Source organism: Lethenteron reissneri, chromosome 42 (genome assembly GCF_015708825.2).
Source record: "Lethenteron reissneri isolate LAM-NWPU_2019-01 chromosome 42, ASM1570882v1, whole genome shotgun sequence".
Lineage (NCBI taxonomy): Eukaryota > Metazoa > Chordata > Hyperoartia > Petromyzontiformes > Petromyzontidae > Lethenteron > Lethenteron reissneri.
The window spans coordinates 7,013,512-7,037,082 of NC_083820.1; the positions used below are offsets into that span (position 1 = coordinate 7,013,512).

Below are 23,571 nucleotides of genomic sequence, written 5' to 3' on the forward strand. Positions count from 1 at the left end.
AAACGAACGAAAACGCGACGGAAATCTTCATTTCGCGTCCATAAATTCAGACGGGTCAGTGCTGACATTCGGGGTTGGACGGTAAACGATGAACAGCGACCTACCCCTGGGCAGCTGCACCCACGTGGCTGGGTCAGAGGCAACGGCTGCCACACGAACAGAATGCGTGCGGATGTTGGCGATGACGCTGGTGATGGCGATGACGCTGGTGATGGTGATGACACTTCGAGTAGAGAGAGAGAGAGAGATGTACGGGCAGCGCCGTCCCTATGGTACGGCGCATTGGGGCGACCGACCCGGGCCCCGGAGGGGGGGGGGGGGTAACGCATTTCGAAGTCACGGTGTCAGATGTGAGACTTCGGGTTTAGTTTGAAGACGTTTTGGGGGGGGGGGTCAGTGTAGCAGTCATCGGATTGAAATACCAATCTGCTGCTGGGTGAACTGGATGAATGCGTGTGCCAAGTCGCGGGAGGTTGCCTCATCATACCTCACCACCATCACCATACCTCACCATCATCACCATACCTCACCACCATGCTGTATAGTAGTGGGAGCAGCGGGGATGGTTGGGGTGGAGGATGTCTCGAACCCCTTCAGACTTGCATCGAGACTCACAGACGTAGACTTATATATATATACAAATGTGTATACATATACACACACACGTGTACATATGTATATGTGTAATATTTCATAGATGTACATTGCGAGCTCGACGTACACAGAGACCCGTATCCAGGTAGGCTTACAGAAGGACATGCATCAAGACCCCATACATGCTGTACTGACACGCAGAGCTATCTCTCCCGATGACCTTTATACCGAGTGCTCCAAAGCTAAACTAACAAGTACGGCACTCTCTAACTACACTTGCCCCCAGGTCTACTGGGTCCGAGCAGAGGTGGTGTGGGGTCCAGATGGTTTAGGGTGGTGAGGGTGAAGGGGGTGGGGAGAGATGCTCACCATCTGCTCGTGTTCCGAGTTGAACCCTGGGGTTTAAGGCGGCCACAGTGCACCCTGCCACTATCAGCAGTTGGGTGGGAGCCTTTATAGCTGCCGCGCCCAGCTTTGCTGAACACCCCTCCCCCCGTCACTCAGTGAGAGAATATATAGGTGTCTGTGTACGTCTGTGGGTCTCTGTGTCAGTCTGTGGGTCTCTGTGGGTCTCTGTGTAAGTTTGTGGGTCTCTGTGTACGTCTGTGGGTCTCTGTGTAAGTATGTGGGTCTCTGTGTACGTCTGTGGGTCTCTGTGTACGTCTGTGGGTCTTTGTGTAAGTCTGTGGGTCTCTGTGGGTCTCTGTGTAAGTCTGTGGGTCTCTGTGTACGTCTGTGGGTCTCTGTGTAAGTATGTGGGTCTCTGTGTACGTCTGTGGGTCTCTGTGTACGGCTGTGGGTCTCTGTGTAAGTCTGTGGGTCTCTATGTAAATCTGTGAGTCTCTGTGTAAATCTAACTATATATGGGTCTCTGTGTACGTCTGTGGGTCTCTGTGTACGGCTGTGGGTCTCTGTGTACGTCTGTGGGTCTCTGTGTAAATCTGTGGGTCTCTGTGTACGTCTGTGGGTCTCTGTGGGTCTCTGTAAATCTGTGGGTCTCTGTGTAAGTCTGTGGGTCTCTGTGTACGTCTGTGGGTCTCTGCGTAAGTCTGTGGGTATCTGTTTAAAGCTACCTAGCTATGGGTCTCTGTGTAAGTCTGTCGGTGTCTGTGTAAATCTAACTAGCTATGGGTCTGTATGCAAGTCTGTGGGTCTCTGTGTAAATCTACCTAGCTATGAGTCTTTGTGTAAGTCTGTGGGTGTCCGTGTAAGTCTGTGGGTCTCTGTGTAAATCTAACTAGCTATGGGTCTCTGTGCAAGCCTGTGGGTCTCTGTGTAAATCTAACTAGCTATTGGTCTCTGCTTAAGAGTGTGGGTCTCTGTGTAAGTCTACCTAGCTATTGGTCTTTGTGTAAGTCTGTGGGTGTCTGTGTAAGTCTGTGGGTCTCTGTGTAAATCTACCTAGCTATTGGTCTCTGTGTAAGTCTGTGGGTCTCTGTGTAAGTTTGTGGGTGTCTGTGTTAATCGAACTAGCTATATGTCTGTGCGTAAGTCTGTGGGTGTCTGTGTAAGTCTGCTTAGCTCCGGGTCTCTCTGTATGTCTAGTAAATATGTCTGGGTGTCTGAGGAAGTATGTGAGTCTTTATGGGTCTATGTGAAAGCCCGTGTGTCGAGGTATGTGGTAGATGGGTAGGGGCGTTTGGTGTGTGAGTAAGTTGGCGGGTAAGTTGCCTCGGAGGGTGGGTGGGTACATTCTTTTGGTAGGTGAGTGGATATATTGATGGGTACGTGGGTGGAGAAGTGGGCAGGAGGTTGTGGACGTTTATAGGTGAGTGGATATACTGGTGGGTGTGTAGGCGGCTGTGTGCTTGAGTAGGTTTATGGGTAGTTGGGTCAGTTTGTGGGTATTCGCCTCTCCGTCCGTGTTTGTGTTTTTTTCTCTTCATTGTGCCGTGTTCTGTCTCTGTCGAGAGCTGTAGGTTACGGTCAGAAATCACGAGTGGCTTGGAGAATTGAATACACACACACACGACAATTCCTCGAATTCTTCACTCCACGACAAATGGTTACGCTTCCTTCAGCTAGTTTCCAGTGAATGCAAGTCCCGAATGATGCAACGGAGGCAACGAGTGGAACTTTTATCGGCGCAAGACTGGAGACCCGGGGTCTCTCCGCCTCCCTCCGTGTCTGTCTGTGCTCGCGTCCCCCTCCAACTCTCGGAGTTTCACTTCCCGTTTTCTTTTTAATATCGCCGCTATTATTTACAATTTGTTGTTGCAACCACACTCCCCCCCTCTGCTTCACCCATTCCCTTCTCCTCCTTCCAATTTTTTATTTCTCTTTATTCTTATCATCCTCCTCTTTCTCCCCTTCCCTCCCTTCACGTATCTTTTCCCTCTCTCTCCTCCCTACCGTATCTCCCCTCTCCTCCTTACCGTATCTCCCCTCTCTCTCATCACCCGTTCTCCCTCGTCCTTCACCTATATCTCCCCCGTCTCTCTCCCACCCCCCCTACCGTCTACCTCCTCCCCCTCCTCTCCTCTCCCGAGTCAGGATTTCTGAAATTCTTGCCCCGTGAGCTGCACGTGGCGTTTAATGTACTGCCTTTATTTAATTATTTCGTTTAATACAAACCGGCGTTTCACCACATTCTTCAACCAGTTCCCAATTTTTTTTTTTTCATTTTAATATCAGCGCTGTTTGCATTGGCATCGATGTCTTATTTAAACATCGCCTTGCGAGCTCAGACTTGGGGTCGGGCTCCTGGTGGGGGTGGAGGGAGGTGGGGAGGTGCTGGGTAAAGCCTGCGTCGAGTCTCGAACCCGTCATTTCCTCCACTTCCTACACTGGCAATCCATCCTGTGCGTGACACGCGCGCACGCACGCACGGGGGCACACGCAACACACAACAAAACGACGCGTTCGTCGATGTGGAAGTAGAATATACCGTAGGCGACGTTTCGGGCAATGGCTCTTCTTCACAGCTGAGATAATCTATTGATAAGGGGTAGGGTGGGGGGGAACAATCAGTGGATCAGAGATCGCACCAGGCGCGGCACGGGACCTCACTTCTGAGTGGATTGGAAGCGTGGGTTCTCGCGTTAATGACCGCATAGCTTGCGTCGTTAGGGTTCGATTCAAAGGCGAGGCTCAGTGGAATGTGCAGTTAGATTCCAGTGCGTAGCTGTGCAGCAAGTAGGTTGCAAGCTGATGTGTGTACGAGTGGAGGTGCTCGCTCAACAGCAGCTTGTCCCCAAACGTTTGTCGAGGCTCTCTGGGGGATCTTTGCCTTTATAGCGGCTCGCGCGCGCCGCGATGCATGCCCGGCCCGCCCGGGTTCGAATCCCGCTCGCAGCCAACATCGGTGACGCACTTCTACACCTGGTCCTGGACAGTGCCGGAATCAGCTGGCGCGGGGCCTGCCGCAAATGTTATTAAGGGGCCCTACGTGAAAGAAAACAAATTGAAATATAAAAATAACTTTTTAACTTGCATAGTAAAGCAATTGTATTTTTTTCGTTTGCACAACGGCCAGACCATACGAGAAATCGCTAACCTTAAACACTCAGTCGTTCGTAAAAGTTGAAGGCGGTATAGTACTATAGTAATAGAAGCAAGTGCGGAATCACTGAACCGGAATTGATAGCTTGAAAGCATTTAGCGCGGAATCCTTGAAAGTGCGGGGCCCGTAGCTACTACATTTGTAGTAGCTACTACACGTGTAGTAGCTACATACGTGTAGTAGCTACAGATGTAGTAGCTACTATACATGTAGTAGTAGCTACTACATATGTAGTAGCTACTACTACACATGTAGCTACTACATACGTTGTAGCTACTACACATGTATACTGCATCAATAGCAGCAGTAGCAGCAGCAGCAGCAATTGCAACAGCAATAGCTACAACAGCTGCAGCAACAGCAGCAACAGCAGCTACAACAGCTGCAACAGCAGCAACAGCAGCAGCAACAGCAGCAGCATCATCGGGGTTGGGTTGTTGCTGGACGCGCTGCGTTGGACGCCGTTGGCGATGTTCGCCGTGTCTCGTGGTGTTGTAGAGGGCGCTCCCAGAGGACATCGTGCGGGAGACGCTGAGAGAGTGAGAGAGAGTTTGGCGTTGCAGGAGGGCAGCGATCTTGTGCTGTACGCATGTATGGTGAACTTCTTTCGCGCCATACGTGGCCAAAGGTGTGGGAGGTGCGGATCCCCGATCTGACGGGGAGCTGGGGTTGCCTTACTCGGACTGAAGCTATTCCGAGATGATAATAGAAAAAAAAAAACATTATTATGAAATAATATTGTAAACATATCCAATTCTTACATTCTCTCGGATTGTCTTTAAAAGTCACGGGGAAATTTCGATTTAAAGCTTTCGTGACTGCAGGGATTCATCTTCTTGGTTCTTTCGGTAAAGTCACGTAGAAGGGAAGTAATACAATAATAAAAATAAAACATAATAAAATAATTCTCACGACGTTTCGGCCAAAACGCAAGCAGCCGTCCTCAGGTGATTTTCCTGAAAGAACCAAGAAGATGAGTCACGGGGAAATCAATGCCAATTCCGGTAGAGCCTCCCGGTGAATCCGGGACGGTTGGCAACGCAATAGTGACCGCAATGCAATGATGATTATCGAAGACAACTTGGAAACCACGTGGCCGCGCCTCGTGCCCCTGCTGCAGCTGCAGTTTGTTGTGGTGTTCGACTGGGGTAGAGACGCCGCGATGAGTCGCCTGGCCGACATTAACCAACGTCGAGCCAACGTTGGCTGGCCGTGCGCACTGGGTTATCCATCACTGTGCCGTGCACATCCCCGTCACCTGCTGGAACCATTGTCACGTCTGCGCCGCGTCCTGTGCCGTCACGCCGATTACACAAACACAGAGGAGGAGGAGGGGGGAGAGGCGGTGGTGGCACTCCCTTCCTGCCCGCGAGGCGGCGTGGATTTGTTTGTATACCTCGCCCAACAGGTGTCAGCTCAGGTGGCTGTTGACTGCCTGCCTCCAAGCTCTCTCGCTCCCTAGCTCCCTCACCTCCCTCACCTCCCTCCCTCCTCACCTCCCTCCTCACCTCCCTCCCTCCCACCGAGCTCCCTCACTCCCTCCCTCCTCACCTCCCTCCCTCCTCACCTCCCTCCCTCCCTCCTCACCCCCCTCCCTCCCTCCTCACCTCCCTCCTCACCTCCCTCCCTCCTCACCTCCCTCCCTCCCTCCTCACATCCCTCCTCACCTCCCTCCCTCCTCACCTCCCTCCTCACCTCCCTCCTCACCTCCCTCCCTCCCTCCTCACCTCCCTCCCACCGAGCTCCCTCACTCCCTCCCTCCTCACCTCCCTCCCTCCTCACCTCCCTCCCTCCCTCCTCACATCCCTCCTCACCTCCCTCCCTCCCACCGAGCTCCCTCACCTCCCTCCCTCCTCACCTCCCTCCCACCCTCCTCACCTCCTTCCCTACCACCGATCTCCCTCACCTCCCTCCCTCCTCACCTCCCTCACCTCCCTCCCTCCTCACCTCCCTTCCACCCTCCTCACCTCCCTCCCTCCCACCGAGCTCCCTCGCTCCCTCCCTCCTCACCTACCTCCCTCCTCACTTCCCACCGAGCTCCCTCCCCGACCTACTCAGCTCCCCCCCTCCCCCAGGCTCCCTCCTTCCCCCGCGTCGTATAACCTCACGTTTAGAATCGGACGCTCTCCTGAGGGAGGGTGGGGGTAGCGGCGTGGTCGCTTTGGGGAGACGGACGCAGTCGTCCGCGTGTTATTTTGAGCGAAGTCGTTTGTCTCGGTACCACCCCTGGATGTGTTGATCGCGATGCCATCGATCCACGCAGCGTGGATCAATGGACGGACCACCGGCCGGTGGATATTTGCCGGAGGCATCCGAGGGCTCGCGAGGCGACTTGAAGATGTCGGTAAAGTCACGTTGATGGGTTAAAAGAAAATAACAAAACGTAACAAAAAACTACGACGTTTCGATCACAACACAAGCGATTGTCATCATGAGGACGATGATGATGATCGAAACGTCGTAGTTTTTTGTAATTTTCTTTGAACCTATCTACGTGACTTTACCGAAAGACCCAAAAGAATACGAATTCCTGCAGTCACGAAAGCTTTAAGTCAAGATTAAAATGATGAATCTTTTATTTTCACATTTGGTGAGATCAACAATTTCAGGTATCTGCTAGAACACTCATTTCCTTTCGAACTGCTTTACCCGTTGCGTTTATTTATGCTTACCCTCTCGCACCTACGATTAGCGCCGCTTGGCTCAACGTGCACGCGTGCAGCAGGGAAGCGGGATAACGTGGAAACGAGGGCGAGCCCTGAAAGGCAGCGCGGAGTGAAAATAATTCCAGAAGGGAGCGAAGTTGGAGTCTTTGTTTTTTCATGACGGATGAACCCGACGATTGTTCGGTGACACCGGGAGCGGTGGCGCGGTGGTTAGCGCACTGCGCTGTGGAGGCACTGCATCCCAAGTTCGATTCCCGGCCACGATGAGCGTCAGTGGCGATCGATGTCGCAACCGGTCCTGTGCCGCTCGCTACCGCTGACCAACTTTATTGAAGTGTCCCCCCCGGTTTGCTCAGAAACCCGACGGAGTGCACGATGCAACCTCCGCTACCAGCCAGGCAGCCACCCTCACCTCTGCACACCCCACCCACCTTAATCCCTGCCCACCCCACCAACCCTCATCTCTGCCCACCCAACCCACTCTCATTTCTACCCACCCCACCCACCCCCCTCTCTACCCACTCCACCCACCCCACCTCTCTGCCCACCCCACCCTCATCTCTGCCCAACCCACTCCACCCACTCTCACCTCTGCCCCTCCCCTCTGCCCACCCCACCCACCCTCACCTCTGCCCACCCCACCCCACTCTCACCTCTGACCACCCCACCCACCCTCACCTCTGCCCACCCCACCCACCCTCATCTCTGCCCACCCCACCCACCCTCACCTCTGCCCACCCCACTCACCCTCATCTCTGCCCACCCCACCCACCCTCACCTCTGCCCACCCCACCCACCCTCATCTCTGCCCCACCAACCCTCATCTCTGCCCACCCAACCCACTCTCATTTCTACCCACCCCACCCACCCCCCTCTCTACCCACTCCACCCACCCCACCTCTCTGCCCACCCCACCCACCATCACCTCTGCCCACCCCACCCACCCTCACCTCTGCCCACCCCACCCACCCTCACCTCTGCCCACCCCACCCACCCTGACCTCTGTCCACCCCACCCACTTTCATCTCTGACCACCCCACCCCACCCTCATCTCTGCCCACCCCACCCTCATCTCTGCCCAACCCACTCCACCCACTCTCACCTCTGCCCCTCCCCTCTGCCCACCCCACCCACCCTCACCTCTGCCCACCCCACCCCACTCTCACCTCTGACCACCCCACCCACCCTCACCTCTGCCCACCCCACCCACCCTCATCTCTGCCCACCCCACCCACCCTCACCTCTGCCCACCCCACCCACCCTCATCTCTGCCCACCCCACCCACCCTCACCTCTGCCCACCCCACCCACTCTCATCTCTGCCCACCCCACCCACCCTCACCTCTGCCCACCCCACCCACTCTCATCTCTGCCCACCCCACCCACCCTCACCTCTGCCCACCCCACCCACCCTCACCTCTGCCCACCCCACCCACCCTCATCTCTGCCCCACCCACCCTCACCTCTGCCCAGCCCACCCACTCTCATCTCTGCCCACCCCACCCACCCTCACCTCTGCCCACCCCACCCACCCTCACCTCTGCCCACCCCACCCACCCTCACCTCTGCCCACCCCACCCACCCTCATCTCTGCCCCACCCACCCTCACCTCTGCCCACCCCACCCACTCTCATCTCTGCCCACCCCACCCACTCTCATCTCTGCCCACCCCACCCACCCTCACCTCTGCCCACCCCACCCACCCTCATCTCTGCCCACCCCACCCACTCTCATCTCTGCCCACCCCACCCACCCTCATCTCTGCCCCACCCACCCTCACCTCTGCCCACCCCACCCACTCTCATCTCTGCCCACCCCACCCACCCTCACCTCTGCCCACCCCACCCACCCTCACCTCTGCCCACCCCACCCACCCTCATCTCTGCCCACCCCACCCACTCTCATCTCTGCCCACCCCACCCACCCTCACCTCTGCCCACCCCACCCACCCTCACCTCTGCCCACCCCACCCACCCTCATCTCTGCCCCACCCACCCTCACCTCTGCCCACCCCACCCACTCTCATCTCTGCCCACCCCACCCACTCTCATCTCTGCCCACCCCACCCACCCTCACCTCTGCCCACCCCACCCACCCTCATCTCTGCCCACCCCACCCACTCTCATCTCTGCCCACCCCACCCACCCTCACCTCTGCCCACCCCACCCACTCTCATCTCTGCCCACCCCACCCACTCTCATCTCTGCCCACCCCACCCACCCTCATCTCTGCCCACCCCACCCACTCTCATCTCTGCCCACCCCACCCTCCCTTCTCTCTGCTCTTAACCAAAGGGTCATTTCCCGACACGTCAGCAGGGCGCCCCCCCCACCCACCACCCAATATATTTATTTATTTTATGGGCGGAGGTTGCAAATGGGTGAGGGGGGGGCACTGCCAAATGCAGCCGGGTCACCCGAGTTGACTCGCCGTGCGATGGCGAGCTCGCATCAGTCGGGGGGGGGGGGGGGGGTTGGTGAGTGATCGTCATCTGAACTGGTCCTGCCCTCGCTTGCCTGCCCACCCTTCAGCAAGACAAATACAAAGACACCCCCACCGCGCATAGCCTTGACAGACTGTTGGGGCAAGTGCTGCTAACGAGCAGCTATGAAGGCCGGCGCGGCACACGAGGGAATGGCGTGGTCGGAACGACGCCCGGCCACCTTTGTCTCCCCAGTGGCGATGATTACACTGTACTCGTTTGAGGCTGAGTCGACCTCGGGGAGTCCCACGACCGGTTCAGATACTCGTCACTGGTGTTCGTGACCCAGAGCGGGAATCGAACTCGGGGTCGCCGGGTTCGTAGCGCAGAGCGCTGCTAACCGCAAGTTACGCACAGACACCCACCCCATTCCAGGACCGGTGTGGTGAAGTATGGTCAAACGATGCCCGCCCGTGGCTGGGCGAGCGTGCGAGCCATCATCCATCACGCAGTGGCTTGACAATGGACTGTACTTTATTTGGAAAGAACTATAACCGGTTTATATATATACAGAAACCAGATGAATACAACCTACACCAAAGAAAATAATAATAATATCGCTGTGGAATATCGACGCCGCGCAGGTGGACTTGCGGGCGAGATGCGGGTGCGTGATTGAACAGGCGGCTACAGACGCAAACGGCCCTGGGGCGTGAAAGGGAATTCCTCTGCTGGTCGTGTACGCAAGTAGCCTCGGGGACACGGGTGGAGAGAGGTTGTTTTATTTTATTATAATACACAGCGCAGGAACGAACAGACGTGGTTCTTCATGAACCGCGGCTATGAGCGTAGCCGGTTTGTGTTTGTGAACTGGTAATGAAAACTATTAAAATAAATGTTGGAGGGGGGAGTTGGCAATACATATTTTTTTTTGCTTGAGCAATATGCGTCGTGTGGGTGGTGTGTTTGTTGAAGTGGGTGTAGCGAGCCCTGTTACAGGCAGACTGCGCGCGTGTGAGAATGTGTGTCTTTGTGAATCTGTGTATTAGTGTGTATGATTGTGTGTGTGTACGTATGAATGTATGTGTGTATGGTTATGTGCGTATGAATGTGTGTGTGTATGTATGTGTGTGCGTATGAATGTGTGTGTATGTAGTGTAGCGGTTAGCGCGCTGCCAACGCCAGTGACGATTACCTGAACCGGTCCTGCGTCTCCCCCATGTCGAATCAGCCTCAAATGAGTACCTGGCGCGGTGTGTAAACATCGTCACTGGGGAGACAAAGGCGACCGGGCGTGGTGCTGGCCAGCCACCGCCTCGTGCGCCGTGCCGGCCTTCATAGGTGCTCGCTAACAGCACTTGCCCCAAGAGTCTGTTAAGGCTATACGGGGGCTATTTGTCTTCGTATGGGTTGTGTGTGAATGAATGTGTGTGAATGTATGCGTGTGTACAGCACTTGTCTAAACAATCTCTGCAGGCTATACGGGGGATCTGTGTCTGTGTGGGAACGTGAGAAGCAGTGGCGCAGTGGTTAGCCGACATGTGCCACGAACCCGATTTTATTTTGTTTCAACGAGACGGAGGTTGCGTTGGCGTATGCTCCAGATTCCATTGAAAACCCACTTCACGTTCGCCGAGTGGTCACGTGCAGGGCCCAAACATCTGTCCGTCACGTTGACCGGCGACGCCTCGAGCGAGAACGGCCTCTCGCGGTGGAACGATCGCCAAGTGGCCGAGACTGGTGACGGACCTGACAGCCAAACGGAGGCGGACCCGTGATGGAGCGGCCGTGCATTTGAGCTTCCCGCGTGCAGCGACACGATTGATTGGGGGGCAGGGCAGGGGGGGGGCGTCATCCGGCAGTGTATAGACGATGGCTGACGTTGGTGATGTTCACGATGATGATCAATATCGGCAGAGTGCAGCACTCCTCGCTGCGTGACACCCCAAGTCTCTCTTCCGTCCCTTGGTGGCGGTGTTTGGGGAGACAAAGGCGGCCGGGGGTGCTGCCCATGTGTGCCTTGCCGGCCTTCACGAGGCGCTCGCCAGCAGCACTTGCCCTCCCAACAGTCGGTGTAGTCTTCAAGAGACTCGGCTGTGTTGGTACTCTCGTGTGCACGTCCTGTACCATGGACTGATTTCGCTCGGCACGTAGCCAACGGCGAAGTCAGCGCACGCCACTAGCAATTTCACCGCTCCCTTCGACAAATACACATCAGAGACTGGTATCCCATGGTGATTGCATTCTATGACACGTGTGTGTATTATCACGCTGGGTTTAGCCAGGAAAAAGCCTCGACGGGTCTCATGGCTCTTTCAGGAGGCGCGCGTTCTCTGAAAACAGCGGCTCCTCTTTCTTAAACAGCGGCTCCTCTTCATGCTCTCTGTCGAATTACAAGCGCGCACGTGCTTGCTTCTCTTTCTCTCTCCATCTCTATCTCCATCTCTCTCTATCTCTCTCTATCTCACCCTCGTGTTCACCTTCTGAAGCGCTCGCTCGTCACCGTGGCATGCGCGATGACCACCACCACAACCACCACCACGTGCCTTTTCTTTCGTGTTGTGCGCGGTGCTTTTAGCGCCACAGCGCGTGGATTTGTAGCGTTTATATTTTCATTTGTTTACTGGTGACTTTGTGAATTTCATGTCGAAATCGCCTCCAGTGCTTTTGCTGCTGGCGGCAATAAAAGTCGTTTAAAGTCAAAAGTCTCTCTCTCTATCTATCAATCTCTCTCCACTCTTCTTTGCGCACTCTCCCAGCCAGCCACCCCACCCCACCCTTCTTTGTTTCGCCGCGAGCGTTGCGCCGTTCTGCCCCCTCTTCACCCGTGGACACACCGCCGCTCCGCGAAGCATGCCACCGAATCCAAAACTCGCTCTTCTCCGTCCTGAACCCGTTGCCTGCGCCCGCGTGGTTTCTGTCTGTGACTTCACAGGAGACGGCGTCGGCCCAGGCCTCGGACATCTTCATCGACGACGAGGAGGGCTCCGGCGTTGGCGGCCAAGCGGGCAAGGACGACGACGATGACTCCGATGAGTTCGGATCAGGTGACTCATCCGCGTGAAAAACTAAACGTCTTCGCGGGAGCCGCGGTGGAGAGATGTTGACTCTCTCGGGCGGTATGCAGGAGGTCGGAGGTTCGATCCCGACCCTAACGCCTGCTGCTGTTATTTTGGAATTTGCGTGTCTCCCCCCCCACCCCCCCGTGGTCACGTGGATTTTGTCCGGGTCTTCTCGGGGTTTTCCCTCCACATCCAGAATTATCGTGCATTTGGCTGCTATCAATTTCCACGTGACAAGCCGCTTCGTTGGGCTATCATCTGCGGCCAGGTCGCTTCTGAAAAAGAGTGAAAGAGCTCAGTGGGCCTTACCTGGTAAAATAAAAAAAAAATTTAGTAACAAAAAATATTCTTGGCTCTTTCGGTAAAGTCACGTAGAATGCAAATAAAATAATAATAAAAATATCACACATGATGATGATTGCTTGTGTTGCAGTCGAAACGTCGTGAGAATTTTATTGTTTTATATTTTTATTATTTTATTATTTCCCTTCTATGTGACTTTACCGAAAGAACCGAGAATATGAATCCCTCCTGAATTGTCCCTGAACCCTGCTCGGCTACCTTGGTGTAGGAAGTGCTTCTTGTGTTCAGTTTGCTGTCCTTTCCCTGCACATCCGATGAGCACGGCTGATTACGTATGGTGCGAAAGAAGTGTAACATACAGTACATACATTGTCGGCGTAAGGAACCTCCTCCGAGTGCTTCTGAGTCGTTCTCTCTCTCTCTCTGAGTCGTCCTCTCTCTCTCCTTCTCTGAGTCGTCCTCTCTCTCTGAGTCGTTCTCTCTCTGAGTCGTCCTCTCTCTGAGTCGTTCTCTCTCTCTCTGAGTTGTTCTCCCTTTGAATCGTCCTCTCTCTCTCTGAGTCGTTCTCTCTCTCTTTGAGTCGTTTTCTCTCTCTCTGAGTCGTTTTCTCTCTCTCCGTGAGTCGTCCTCCCACTCTCTCTCTGAGTCGTTCTCTCTCTCTGAGTCCTCTCTCTCTGAGTCGTCCTTTCTCTCTCTCTCTCTCTCTGAGTCGTCCTCTCTCTCTCTCTCTGCGAGAGCGAGGAGGGAGATACCGTGTGGTGGTGGCGCAGTAAAACATGTTGTATTAGACATTCTTTGGTGATGCTGCTGCAGTGGCGCACAATCAACAACAAACAACTTGACGAATGTGTTTCATTTTTGGGGGATAAACTTTAAACATTCTTAGCATCATCATCCATCAATGCTCTTTTCACCATCCACCAACGCTCACATCGTCATCGTCAAATTCTACTGTCAGACTGGTCCTCACATTCGTCAAAAACAAAACTGTGGTCTGAAAATAAGTATAAATATAATAGGCGACGTTTCAGGCAACGGCTCTTCATAATTGTTGTTCTTATTATTTTCATCGCCGTCTGCACCCGAATTCGCATGCCCAGTGTCTGTGCAGGAGGGGGGGGGGGGTGGAAGCGCCGTGGGGGGCGTGGGTGGGTGATGTCCATGAGCCGTGTATATTTTCCCTTCTTACAAAGTTTCTCTGCTCGTTCTTTCTCTGCTTGCCCAGAGTCAACAAGGATTATTATAAAATAATAAATCGTGGCTCGATTAAATAAAAAAACACACGGAGATAGATTTTCAAAAAACACACACACACAGACAAAGATCCCCCATTTAGCCTTGACCAGGCTATTGGGGCAAGTGCAGCTAGCGAGTAGTACCTATGAAGGCCGGAAAGTCACACGGAGGGATGGATAACCAGCACCGCGCCCGGCCGCCTTTGTCTCCCTGGTGAGGATGTTTACACACATCGCTCCAGGAACTCATTTGAGGCTGAGTCGAGCTAGGGGAGGGCCCCAGAAGTTGTGTCAGTTAATCGTCACTGATCCAATATAATTCAGCCGGATTCTTGTTCTGGGCGAGCGATGACTTGGGTCAACACGAAACGTTGGTACTCTTAGTTCTTTCGGTAAAGTCACGTAGGTCAAAAAAATGAAATTAAAATTAATAAAAATAAAATAAAAATCACGACGTTTCGGAGGCAACACAAGTCTCCGTCATCAGGTGGGACCGTCACAGCCAGATTTGCTGCACCCGAAACGTCGTGATTTTTATTTTATTTTCATTCATTTTAATTTCATTTTTTTGACCGACGTGACTTTACCGAAAGAACTAAGAGTATGAATCATTGCAGTCACGAAAGCTTCAAATCTAGAACGAAACGTTGGATCAACATTGCTCCTCGCTTGGTTCAACAGTTCTAACCCACGAGCGCAAGGTCGGCCCAACGTCGGGCGAACGTTGTCATGTTCACTGGGTATCCCCCTTGGCAATCTGGCAAGTTCAGCAGCAGCACCGGGGTGATTCATCAAGCGAGCGCTGACTCGACGATGAAGACGCTCATTGATAGAATCCCGTCCGGAGCTTTGCGTGGATTGGAACGGAAATACTGAAGATGAGATGCACTTCCAGAAGGCTGATAGGATGTAAGAAAAATGTTTTATTGTATATTTTTGTTACTCTTTGGTTCTTTCGGTAAAGTCACGTAGAAAGGAAATAAATTAAATAATAGAGCACGACGACGTTTCGATTGCAACACAAGCAACCGTCATCAGGTAGAACTCAATTTGAGAGAGAGAGACAAAACACAGACACGGAGATTCACAAACAGACACACAAGCAGAGAGAGACACACACATAGACACACAGAGACACACAACATAGACACACAGACAGACACACAAGTAGAGAGAGACACACACACAGAGACACACAGAGAGAGACACAACACAGAGAGACACACAACACACACACACAGACACACAACACAGAGACACACAGAGACACACAACATAGACACACAGACAGACACAAGCAGAGAAAGACACACACAGAGACACACAGAGACACACAACATAGACACACAAACAGACACAAGCAGAGAGAGACACACACATAGACACACAGAGACACACACATAGACACACAGAGGCACACAGAGAGAGACAACACAGAGACACACAGAGAGACACACAACATAGACACACAGACAGACACACACGCAGAGAGAGACAACACAGACACACAGAGAGAGACACACAACATATACACACAGACAGACACACAAGCACAGAGAGACACACACAGAGATACACAACATAGACACACAGAGTTCTGTGTGTTCTACCTGATGACGACTGCTTGTGTTGCAATCGAAACGTCGTACTATATTATTTCATTTATTCTCTTTCTACGTGACTTTACCGAAAGAACCAAAGAGTAATTCCTGCACTCACGAAAGCTTAAAATCATATATATTTTTGTTATTTAATGCGGAGAGACATATATGGAGAAACGAGGCGTTGTGCATTTGGTGGTGAGACTCAGCCTCACGATATTTATTTATACTGGAGGAATCCGATCAACCGTGAAGCTCTTCCTGGGTGAACGCAGCCCAAGTTCGCTGCGTTCCCAGCACCAATTCGGCCCGTCCCGATCTCCCGTCGCGGCACCGAGGGTGTGGGGGAGACGGTGGTGGTGGTGGTTCCTGCGGTGCAGGGGCGGGCGTCTGGCGCTCTTCGTGTGAGAAGCGAGAGGGCTCATGGCGAAGGAATGTGACGCGCTGTTCCCAGCGAGTTCACGCCAGGCTGATACCCCCCCCACCACCTCTCTCTCTCTCTGTCACTCTCTCACGCTCACGCTGTGTGTTGTGCGTGTGTGTGACTCTGTGTCTGCGACTGTGTGTCTCTGCGTGTGTCTGTGTGTTGTGCGGGTGTGACTCTGTCTGTGTATGTCTGTGTGTCTGTGTGTTGTGTGTGTGTGACTCTGTCTGCGACTGTCTGCCTGTGTGTGTCTGTGGCTGTCTGTGTGTGTTACTCTGTCTGCGACTGTGTGTATCTGTGTGTCCGTGTGTGACTCTGTGTCTGCGTCTGTCTGTCTGCGTGTCTGTGTGTTGTCCGTGTATGACTCTGTCTGTGTGTGTCTGTGTGTGGTGCGTGTGTTACTCTGTCTGCGACTGTCTGTGTGTGTGTGTCTGTGGCTGTCTGTGTGTGTGTCTGTGGCTGTCTGTGTGTGTGTCTGTGGCTGTCTGTGTGTGTGTGTGTCTGTGGCTGTCTGTGTGTGTGTGTGTCTGTGGCTGTCTGTGTGTGTGTGTCTATGGCTGTCTGTGTGTGTGACTCTGTGACTGTCTGTGTGTGTGACTCTGTGACTGTCTGTGTGTCTGTGGCTGTCTTTGTGTGTGTGTGTGTATGTATGTGGCTGTCTGTGTGTGTCTGAGGCTGTCTGTGTGTGTGTGTCTGAGGCTGTCTGTGTGTGTGTCTGTGGCTGTCTGTGTGTGTCTGAGGCTGTCTGTGTGTGTCTGTGGCTGTCTGTGTGTGTGTGTCTGAGGCTGTCTGTGTGTGTGTCTGTGGCTGTCTGTGTGTGTGACTCTGTGACTGTCTGTGTGTGTGACTCTGTGACTGTCTGTGTGTCTGTGGCTGTCTTTGTGTGTGTGTGTGTATGTCTGTGGCTGTCTGTGTGTGTCTGAGGCTGTCTGTGTGTGTGTGTCTGAGGCTGTCTGTGTGTGTGTCTGTGGCTGTCTGTGTGTGTCTGAGGCTGTCTGTGTGTGTCTGTGGCTGTCTGTGTGTGTGTGTCTGAGGCTGTCTGTGTGTGTGTCTGTGGCTGTCTGTGTGTGACTCTGTGACTGTCTGTGTGTGTGTTTGTGGCTGGGAGATCCTTTGTCTTTGTGTGTACGCGTGCGTGCCTTCTGCTTGACATGAAACCGATAGCGCGGCCGGAATAGAATTGGTGGATGATAGAGAATGCAAAAATATAAACACAGCCATTAAAACAAAATCTGTGCTCGCGAGACAATGCGTCATCCGCTCACTCATCATCTACCCACGACCACCACGACCACCACCAATACGTCAACAACAATTTTGTTGTGTTAATCGCGTTGCGTCCCATTTGTTAATCATCAGCAGCAGACAAACCGCAGGCTGCAGAGCCACCACGCACTGGCCCAGTGATCCTCACCCCGCCGCACGTTAGAAACCATCGCGAGGGATTTGACAGCACGGTGATGATGATGGTGGTGGTGGTGGTGATGGTGGTGGTGATGGTGGTGGTGATGGTGGTGGTGGTAATGGTGATGGTGGTGATGATGGTGGTGATGGTGGTGGTGGTGATGGTGGTAATGGTGATGGTGGTGATGGTGGTGGTGGTGATGGTGGTGGTGATGATGGTGGTGATGGTGGTGATGGTGGTGGTGGTAATGGTGATGGTGGTGATGGTGGTGGTGATGGTGGTGATGGTGGTGATGGTGGTGGTGGTGATGGTGGTGGTGGTGGTAATGGTGGTGGTGGTGATGGTGGTGGTGATGATGGTGGTGGTGGTGATGGTGATGGTGGTGATGGTGGTGATGGTGGTGGTGGTGATGGTGGTGGTGATGGTGATGGTGGTGGTGATGTTGGTGATGGTGGTGGTGGTGATGGTGGTGATGGTGGTGATGGTGATGGTGGTGATGGTGGTGGTGATGGTGATGATGGTGGTAATGGTGGTGGTGGTGATGGTGGTGGTGGTGATGGTGGTGTTTTCACCATTGGTCTACTATCGGGGGCCACCACCTTCTGCAGGGAGGGGGGGGAGGGAGTGAGGGGAGGGGAGGAACCAAATGAACGCCACCACGCGCCGTCCACTTCACAGTGGGGATGTTGAAGATCCCGTGGGCGGCCGGTGTCACGGCCCACATTTGGCACGAACGCGCGTTACAGATTGCTTGGCCGCTACAGATGGCCACGTGGCGACGAGCCACTTCGTTGGGCTATCGTTTGCGGTGGCAGGTTGCTTCTGATGAAGAGCTGTTATAGCTCAGTGGCCCTTACCTGGTCAAATAAAACATAGTTGAGTTCGTATTATAGGTTGTTTGGGTTGGATCGCGCAAATATAAATAAATGTGACGTTAAACCCGCCACCACCCGACACAGCCAATGAGTAAGGTCAGTCGCGTAAACAGAACATGCCAATTCGTTACTAGTACAGCGACACATTTATATATTTACGCGATCTAACCCCAAAAAACTATAACACGGATGCTATTGTTCGCGAAAGCCTACGTGTTAAATAGTTTAGTTTTGAATAGTTTATATCGTTTAGATGTGACGAGTTGTAAAAAAAAAATTCACGCCGCAAGTCACTCTCAGCTGGAATATGTCCGTAACAATCGTCGATCGGGGGCCACGGGATAGAGCAAGGGGCGAAAGCTTCGGGCAGGACCCTCCTGGGCAATGAGTCACGAGACTCGGTGAGCCTGCGGGGGCGAGGAGAGAAAAAAACCACTACAATCGTCGTCGTCGTTGTTGCCGTTGTTGTTGTTGTCATCGTTGTTGTTGTTGTTGTCGTTGTTGTTGTCGTCGCCAACTGGTTTGTCGTCTCCACCGCCAGGCGCCACGACGACGTTCACCGAGTCGGCGTCCGTGACCCCAGGCCCCGTGACCTCGGGCTCCGTGACCTCGGACTCCGTGACCCCGGGCTCCGTGACCTCGAGCCCCGTGACCTCTGGCCCCGTGGTGCCGTCCGAGGCCCCCACGGACGAGAACGAGCAACCCACGTCCCCCCACGAGCAGCCCGGCTCCTCGCCCCCCCAGGGTGCGGCAAGAGACGTGCAGAGCGTGGAGGCAGCGACGACGCAGGTACGGTGGTGGGGGCACGTGTCTGTGTGTTTGTGTGTTTGTGTGTGTGTGCCTGTGTGTATCTGTGTGTGTCTGTGTGTGTGTTTGCGTGTGTGTTTGTGTGTGTGTCTGTGTGTGTCTGTGTGTCTGTGTGTGTTTGTGTATGTCTGTGTGTGTCTGTGTCTGTGTGTGCCTGTGTGTGTGTGTCTGTGTGTGTGTCTGTGTATGTCTGTGTGTGTTTGTGTCTGTCTGTGCCTGTGTGTGTGTCTATGTGTGTTTATGTGTGTCTGTTTGTGTCTGTCTGTGTGTCTGTGTGTGTCTGTGTGTGTCTGTGTATGTGTGTGTGTCTGTGTGTGTCTGTGTGTCTGTGTATGTGTGTGTGTCTGTGTGTGTGTGTCTGTGTGTCTGTGTGTGTCTGTGACTGTGTGTGTCTGTGTGTGCATGTGGGGGAAGTGGTGGCGACCCGAGTTCGATTCCCGCTCACGGCCAACACCGGTGACGATTATCTGAACCGGTCCTGGGCCCTCTCCTAGGTCGACTCAGCCTCAAATGAGTACCTGGTGCGGTGTGTAAACATCAGCACTGGGGAGACAAGGGCAGCCCCGGCGTAGGCATTGACCACAGCACCCTATCGTGTGCCTTACCTACCTTTGTAGGTACTCGCTAACAACACTTTCCCCAACAGTCTGGCAAAGGCTACACGGGGGATTTTTGCCTTTACATACAATCGTACAAACGCACATACACACACCTGCGTAATTGCACACGATTGCATATACACCTCGACAGGTGTGCACCTGCACACAGCCACGTGCACACCTGCACAGGTATGGTTAGTAAACGCCGTGGCATTAAACGTAAACATATATAAACGGCGACGTTCCGGGCAATGGCCCTTTCACGTAGCATACTACTTCAGTCGTCAATCTATGTGCTATGAAGACGGGTCAATGAGCGAAACGTCACCTGTTATGTAGGGGTTCTTTATTTTAAGGCGACGAACAGTTTTGTTGATGAATATTTAAAGTTGTTGTTGTTGTTGTTTATTGTTCTTGTGCACCACTGCCAGCAGCAGCAGCAGCAGAACCCAATAATGTAGTGTCTGTTATTTGGGTGTTTGCAACCTTTGGATGTTTGTGGTTAACGAGCAGTGGTTTGCATTCATTCATTAATCTGAGTTTACACACTCACCCATCCACTCACCTACCCACTCATTCACCCACCATCTCATTCACACACACACGCACACAATCACCAACCCATACACACTCACCCACCCACTCACTCACCCACCCATCCATCCATTCACACACACACCCACCCACTCACTCACCCACCCACCCATTCACACACTCACCCACCCACTCATTCATCCACCCACTCACTCACCCACCCATTCACACACACACTCACCCACCCACTCACTCACCCACCCACCCACCCATTCACACACTCACCCACCCACACTCACTCACCCACCCATCCACTCGCCCACCCACCCTCTCACCAGGCGGCGGACGCACCGAGCCCATCGCCGGTCCCAGCAGATGGAAGCACAGAGAGTGACGTCGCCGCCGCCACCACCACCGGCAGCTCCAGCAGCAACGTGAACGGCCACGTGGGAAAAGGTCGCGGCCGCATGGGTCAGCCTCCCATGGTGGAGGAATCGCCCATCATCCCCGTCCACAAAGAAGACGTCAAGGAAGGTCCGAGGGGACCTCCCGACATGCCGGCCACCGCAAGCGCGGCCGTGAACGACAGCCCCTTCGAGAAGACGGAGGTTCTGGCTGGTGAGTCCGCCAAGCACCGTGCAGCGCGACCGCCATGCCACCAACATCGGAGCCGTGGGCCCCGTGCCCCTGCTGTGTCACGTGCTGTACCCTGTGTTGTACCCCGTGCCCCTGCTGTGTCACGTGCTGTACCCTGTGCTGTACCACGTGCTCCTGCTGTGTCACGTGCTGTACCCTGTGCTGTACCCCGTGCCCCTGCTGTGTCACGTGCTGTACCCTGTGCTGTACCACGTGCCCCTGCTGTGTCACGTGCTGTACCCTGTGTTGTACCACGTGCCCCTGCTGTGTCACGTGCTGTACCCTGTGCTGTACCCCGTGCCCCTGCTGTGTCACGTGCTGTACCCTGTGTTGTACCACGTGCCCCTGCTGTGTCACGTGCTGTACCCTGTGTTGTACCACGTGCCCCTGCTGTGTCACGTGCTGTACCCTGTGTTGTACCACGTGCTCCTGCTGTGTCACGTGCTGTACCCTGTGTTGTACCACGTGCTCCTGCTGTGTCACGTGCTGTACCCTGTGTTGTACCCCGTGCCCCTGCTGTGTCACGTGCTGTACCCTGTGCTGTACCACGTGCTCCTGCTGTGTCACGTGCTGTACCCTGTGTTGTACCACGTGCTTCTGCTGCGTCACGTGCTGTACCCTGTGCTGTACCACGTGCCCCTGCTGTGTCACGTGCTGTACCCTGTGCTGTACCACGTGCTCCTGCTGTGTCACGTGCTGTACCCTGTGTTGTACCACGTGCTCCTGCTGCGTCACGTGCTGTACCCTGTGCTGTACCACGTGCCCCTGCTGTGTCACGTGCTGTACCCTGTGTTGTACCACGTGCCCCTACTGTGTCACGTGCTGTACCCTGTGCTGTACCACGTGCCCCTGCTGTGTCACGTGCTGTACCCTGTGCTGTACCCCGTGCTCCTGCTGTGTCACGTGCTGTACCCTGTGCTGTACCACGTGCTCCTGCTGTGTCACGTTCTGTACCCTGTGTTGTACCACGTGCCCCTGCTGTGTCACGTGCTGTACCCTGTGCTGTACCCCGTGCCCCTGCTGTGTCACGTGCTGTACCCTGCATTGTACCACGTGCTCCTGCTGTGTCACGTGTCCCTGCTGTAACGAGCGCCTGTTCTGTGTGTGGCAGCGGTGATCGCGGGGGGAGCGGTCGGCGTGGTGATGGCGGCGCTGCTCGTCGCCTTCCTCGTCCACCGCATCCGCAAAAAGGACACGGGGAGCTACGCGCTGGACCCCAACAAACCCCCGCAAACCAACGGAGACTACCAGATCGCTCCCACGCAGGAGATCTACGCCTAGACGGGACGCCCGCACCACAATCACCACCACCAAGATCAGCATCAACGACACCACCACCACAAACACCACCACCACCAAGATCAGCATCAATGACACCACCACCAACGCCACAAACACCACCACTGCTAACACCTACACCTAGATCACCATCACCACAAACACCACCAGCACCGCCATCAAGATCAGTATCAACAACACCTTTACAAACACCACCACAAACACCACCACCACCAGGAGCAACATCATCAACAACACCACCACCACAAATCACACCACCACAAACACCATCACCAACACTGCCACCTAGACCAACATCACCACCATCGCCACCAAAACCAGCAGCGAAACCACCAGCACCAAGACACCACCACCGTGACTCCCATCAGCACAATCACTACTGGGAACATGCCAACACCATCACCATCACAACCATCCTCATCATAACCATCAACACCATCACCATCACAACCATCCTCATCATAACCATCAACACCATCACCATCACAACCAGCCTCATCATGACTACCACCACAAACCACCACAAACATGCCACCACCACCATCACTCACATCATCACCACCACCACAATCGCTACTTTAACCACCGTCATCATTACCAACACCACCACCACTACCACCACGAAGAGATACAAACACCATCACCGGCTCCAGCCACAACGGAACTGGATCATCAATGCTGCCCGCTGCCCTTGCCTGAGCGAGCGTAGGGGCATGGGTTAACTCATGCCCAGGTGTAGTGTGGGTGCGCGCCTGTCAACCAGCGGCTCGGAGGCAGGAGGTTGGTGGATCACTCAAAGATTGTGCGCTTCAGAGCCACCATCGCCTTGCAGGGAGGCGTAGAGCAGACGGCAGCTTTTCTTGCGGGGGAGGAGGGAGAGAGAGAGAGAGGAGGGGTGGGTGGGTGGGTGGGGGGGATAGCGCAGCAAGTAGGATAATTACGTAGATTAATTATCTGGAGGGCGGGACAAATTGGTGGTGGTTCGGGGGAAGACGATGAGAACGTCAAGCTTGTGCCTTTATTTCTGTGCGTCTCTTGTTTGTCCTCTCTGTTTCCCGGGACCCGTGTACCTCGAGTAAATGGGAATACACTCTCTCCAGGCCGCGTGTTCGTGCGTGAATTTCCCCCGCGTCTGTCCGTGTGCGTGTGTTGCGTTGAGTGTCCCTGGACGTGCGTGTGAGTGAGTGAGAGTGTGCAAGTCGTTATAGAGAGGGGGGGGTGGGGGGGGAGCAGTGTCGCAGTTAGTGCGCTGCGCTGCCCTACGAACCAGGCGTCCTGGGTTCGATTCCCGAGCGCGGGGCCCAGCACCGGTGACGATTATCTGAGCCGGTCCTGGGCACCCCCGCCACCCCCGCTACGGAGTCTCAGCCACGAGGGAGACAAAGGCGGCCGGGCGTGTGGCTGGCCACCCACCTCCTCGTGTACCGTTCTGGCCTTCATAGGTAGGTGCTCGCTAACAGCACTATGAGTCGTATCCCCTGTGTGCGTACACGTGATATATGCGTGACAGCCATCACAAGCAATAATAGGAAAATGCCGTGGGACAGCCCCAGGTCGGCTCAGTTTTTAAAAGGCAGCACTCGTGGTTTGCAGGGCACCGCCATCCCC

The 23,571-nt window shown here is 54.2% G+C and overlaps 1 protein-coding gene across 1 annotated transcript in view; it reads left to right on the forward strand.

Annotated features, from left to right (window-relative positions):
- The window catches only part of LOC133353094 (syndecan-2-like), a 74,238-nt gene extending 51,388 nt beyond the window's left edge, over nucleotides 1–22,850 (forward strand). Inside the window, exons 2-5 of the mRNA XM_061569219.1 lie at nucleotides 12,119–12,230; nucleotides 18,630–18,877; nucleotides 20,367–20,646; nucleotides 21,776–22,850. Coding sequence (XP_061425203.1) covers nucleotides 12,119–12,230; nucleotides 18,630–18,877; nucleotides 20,367–20,646; nucleotides 21,776–21,945 — 810 coding nt within the window. The 3' untranslated portion in view covers nucleotides 21,946–22,850. The remainder of the gene's footprint in view (nucleotides 1–12,118; nucleotides 12,231–18,629; nucleotides 18,878–20,366; nucleotides 20,647–21,775) is intronic.
- The last annotated feature ends 721 nt before the right edge of the window (nucleotides 22,851–23,571 follow it).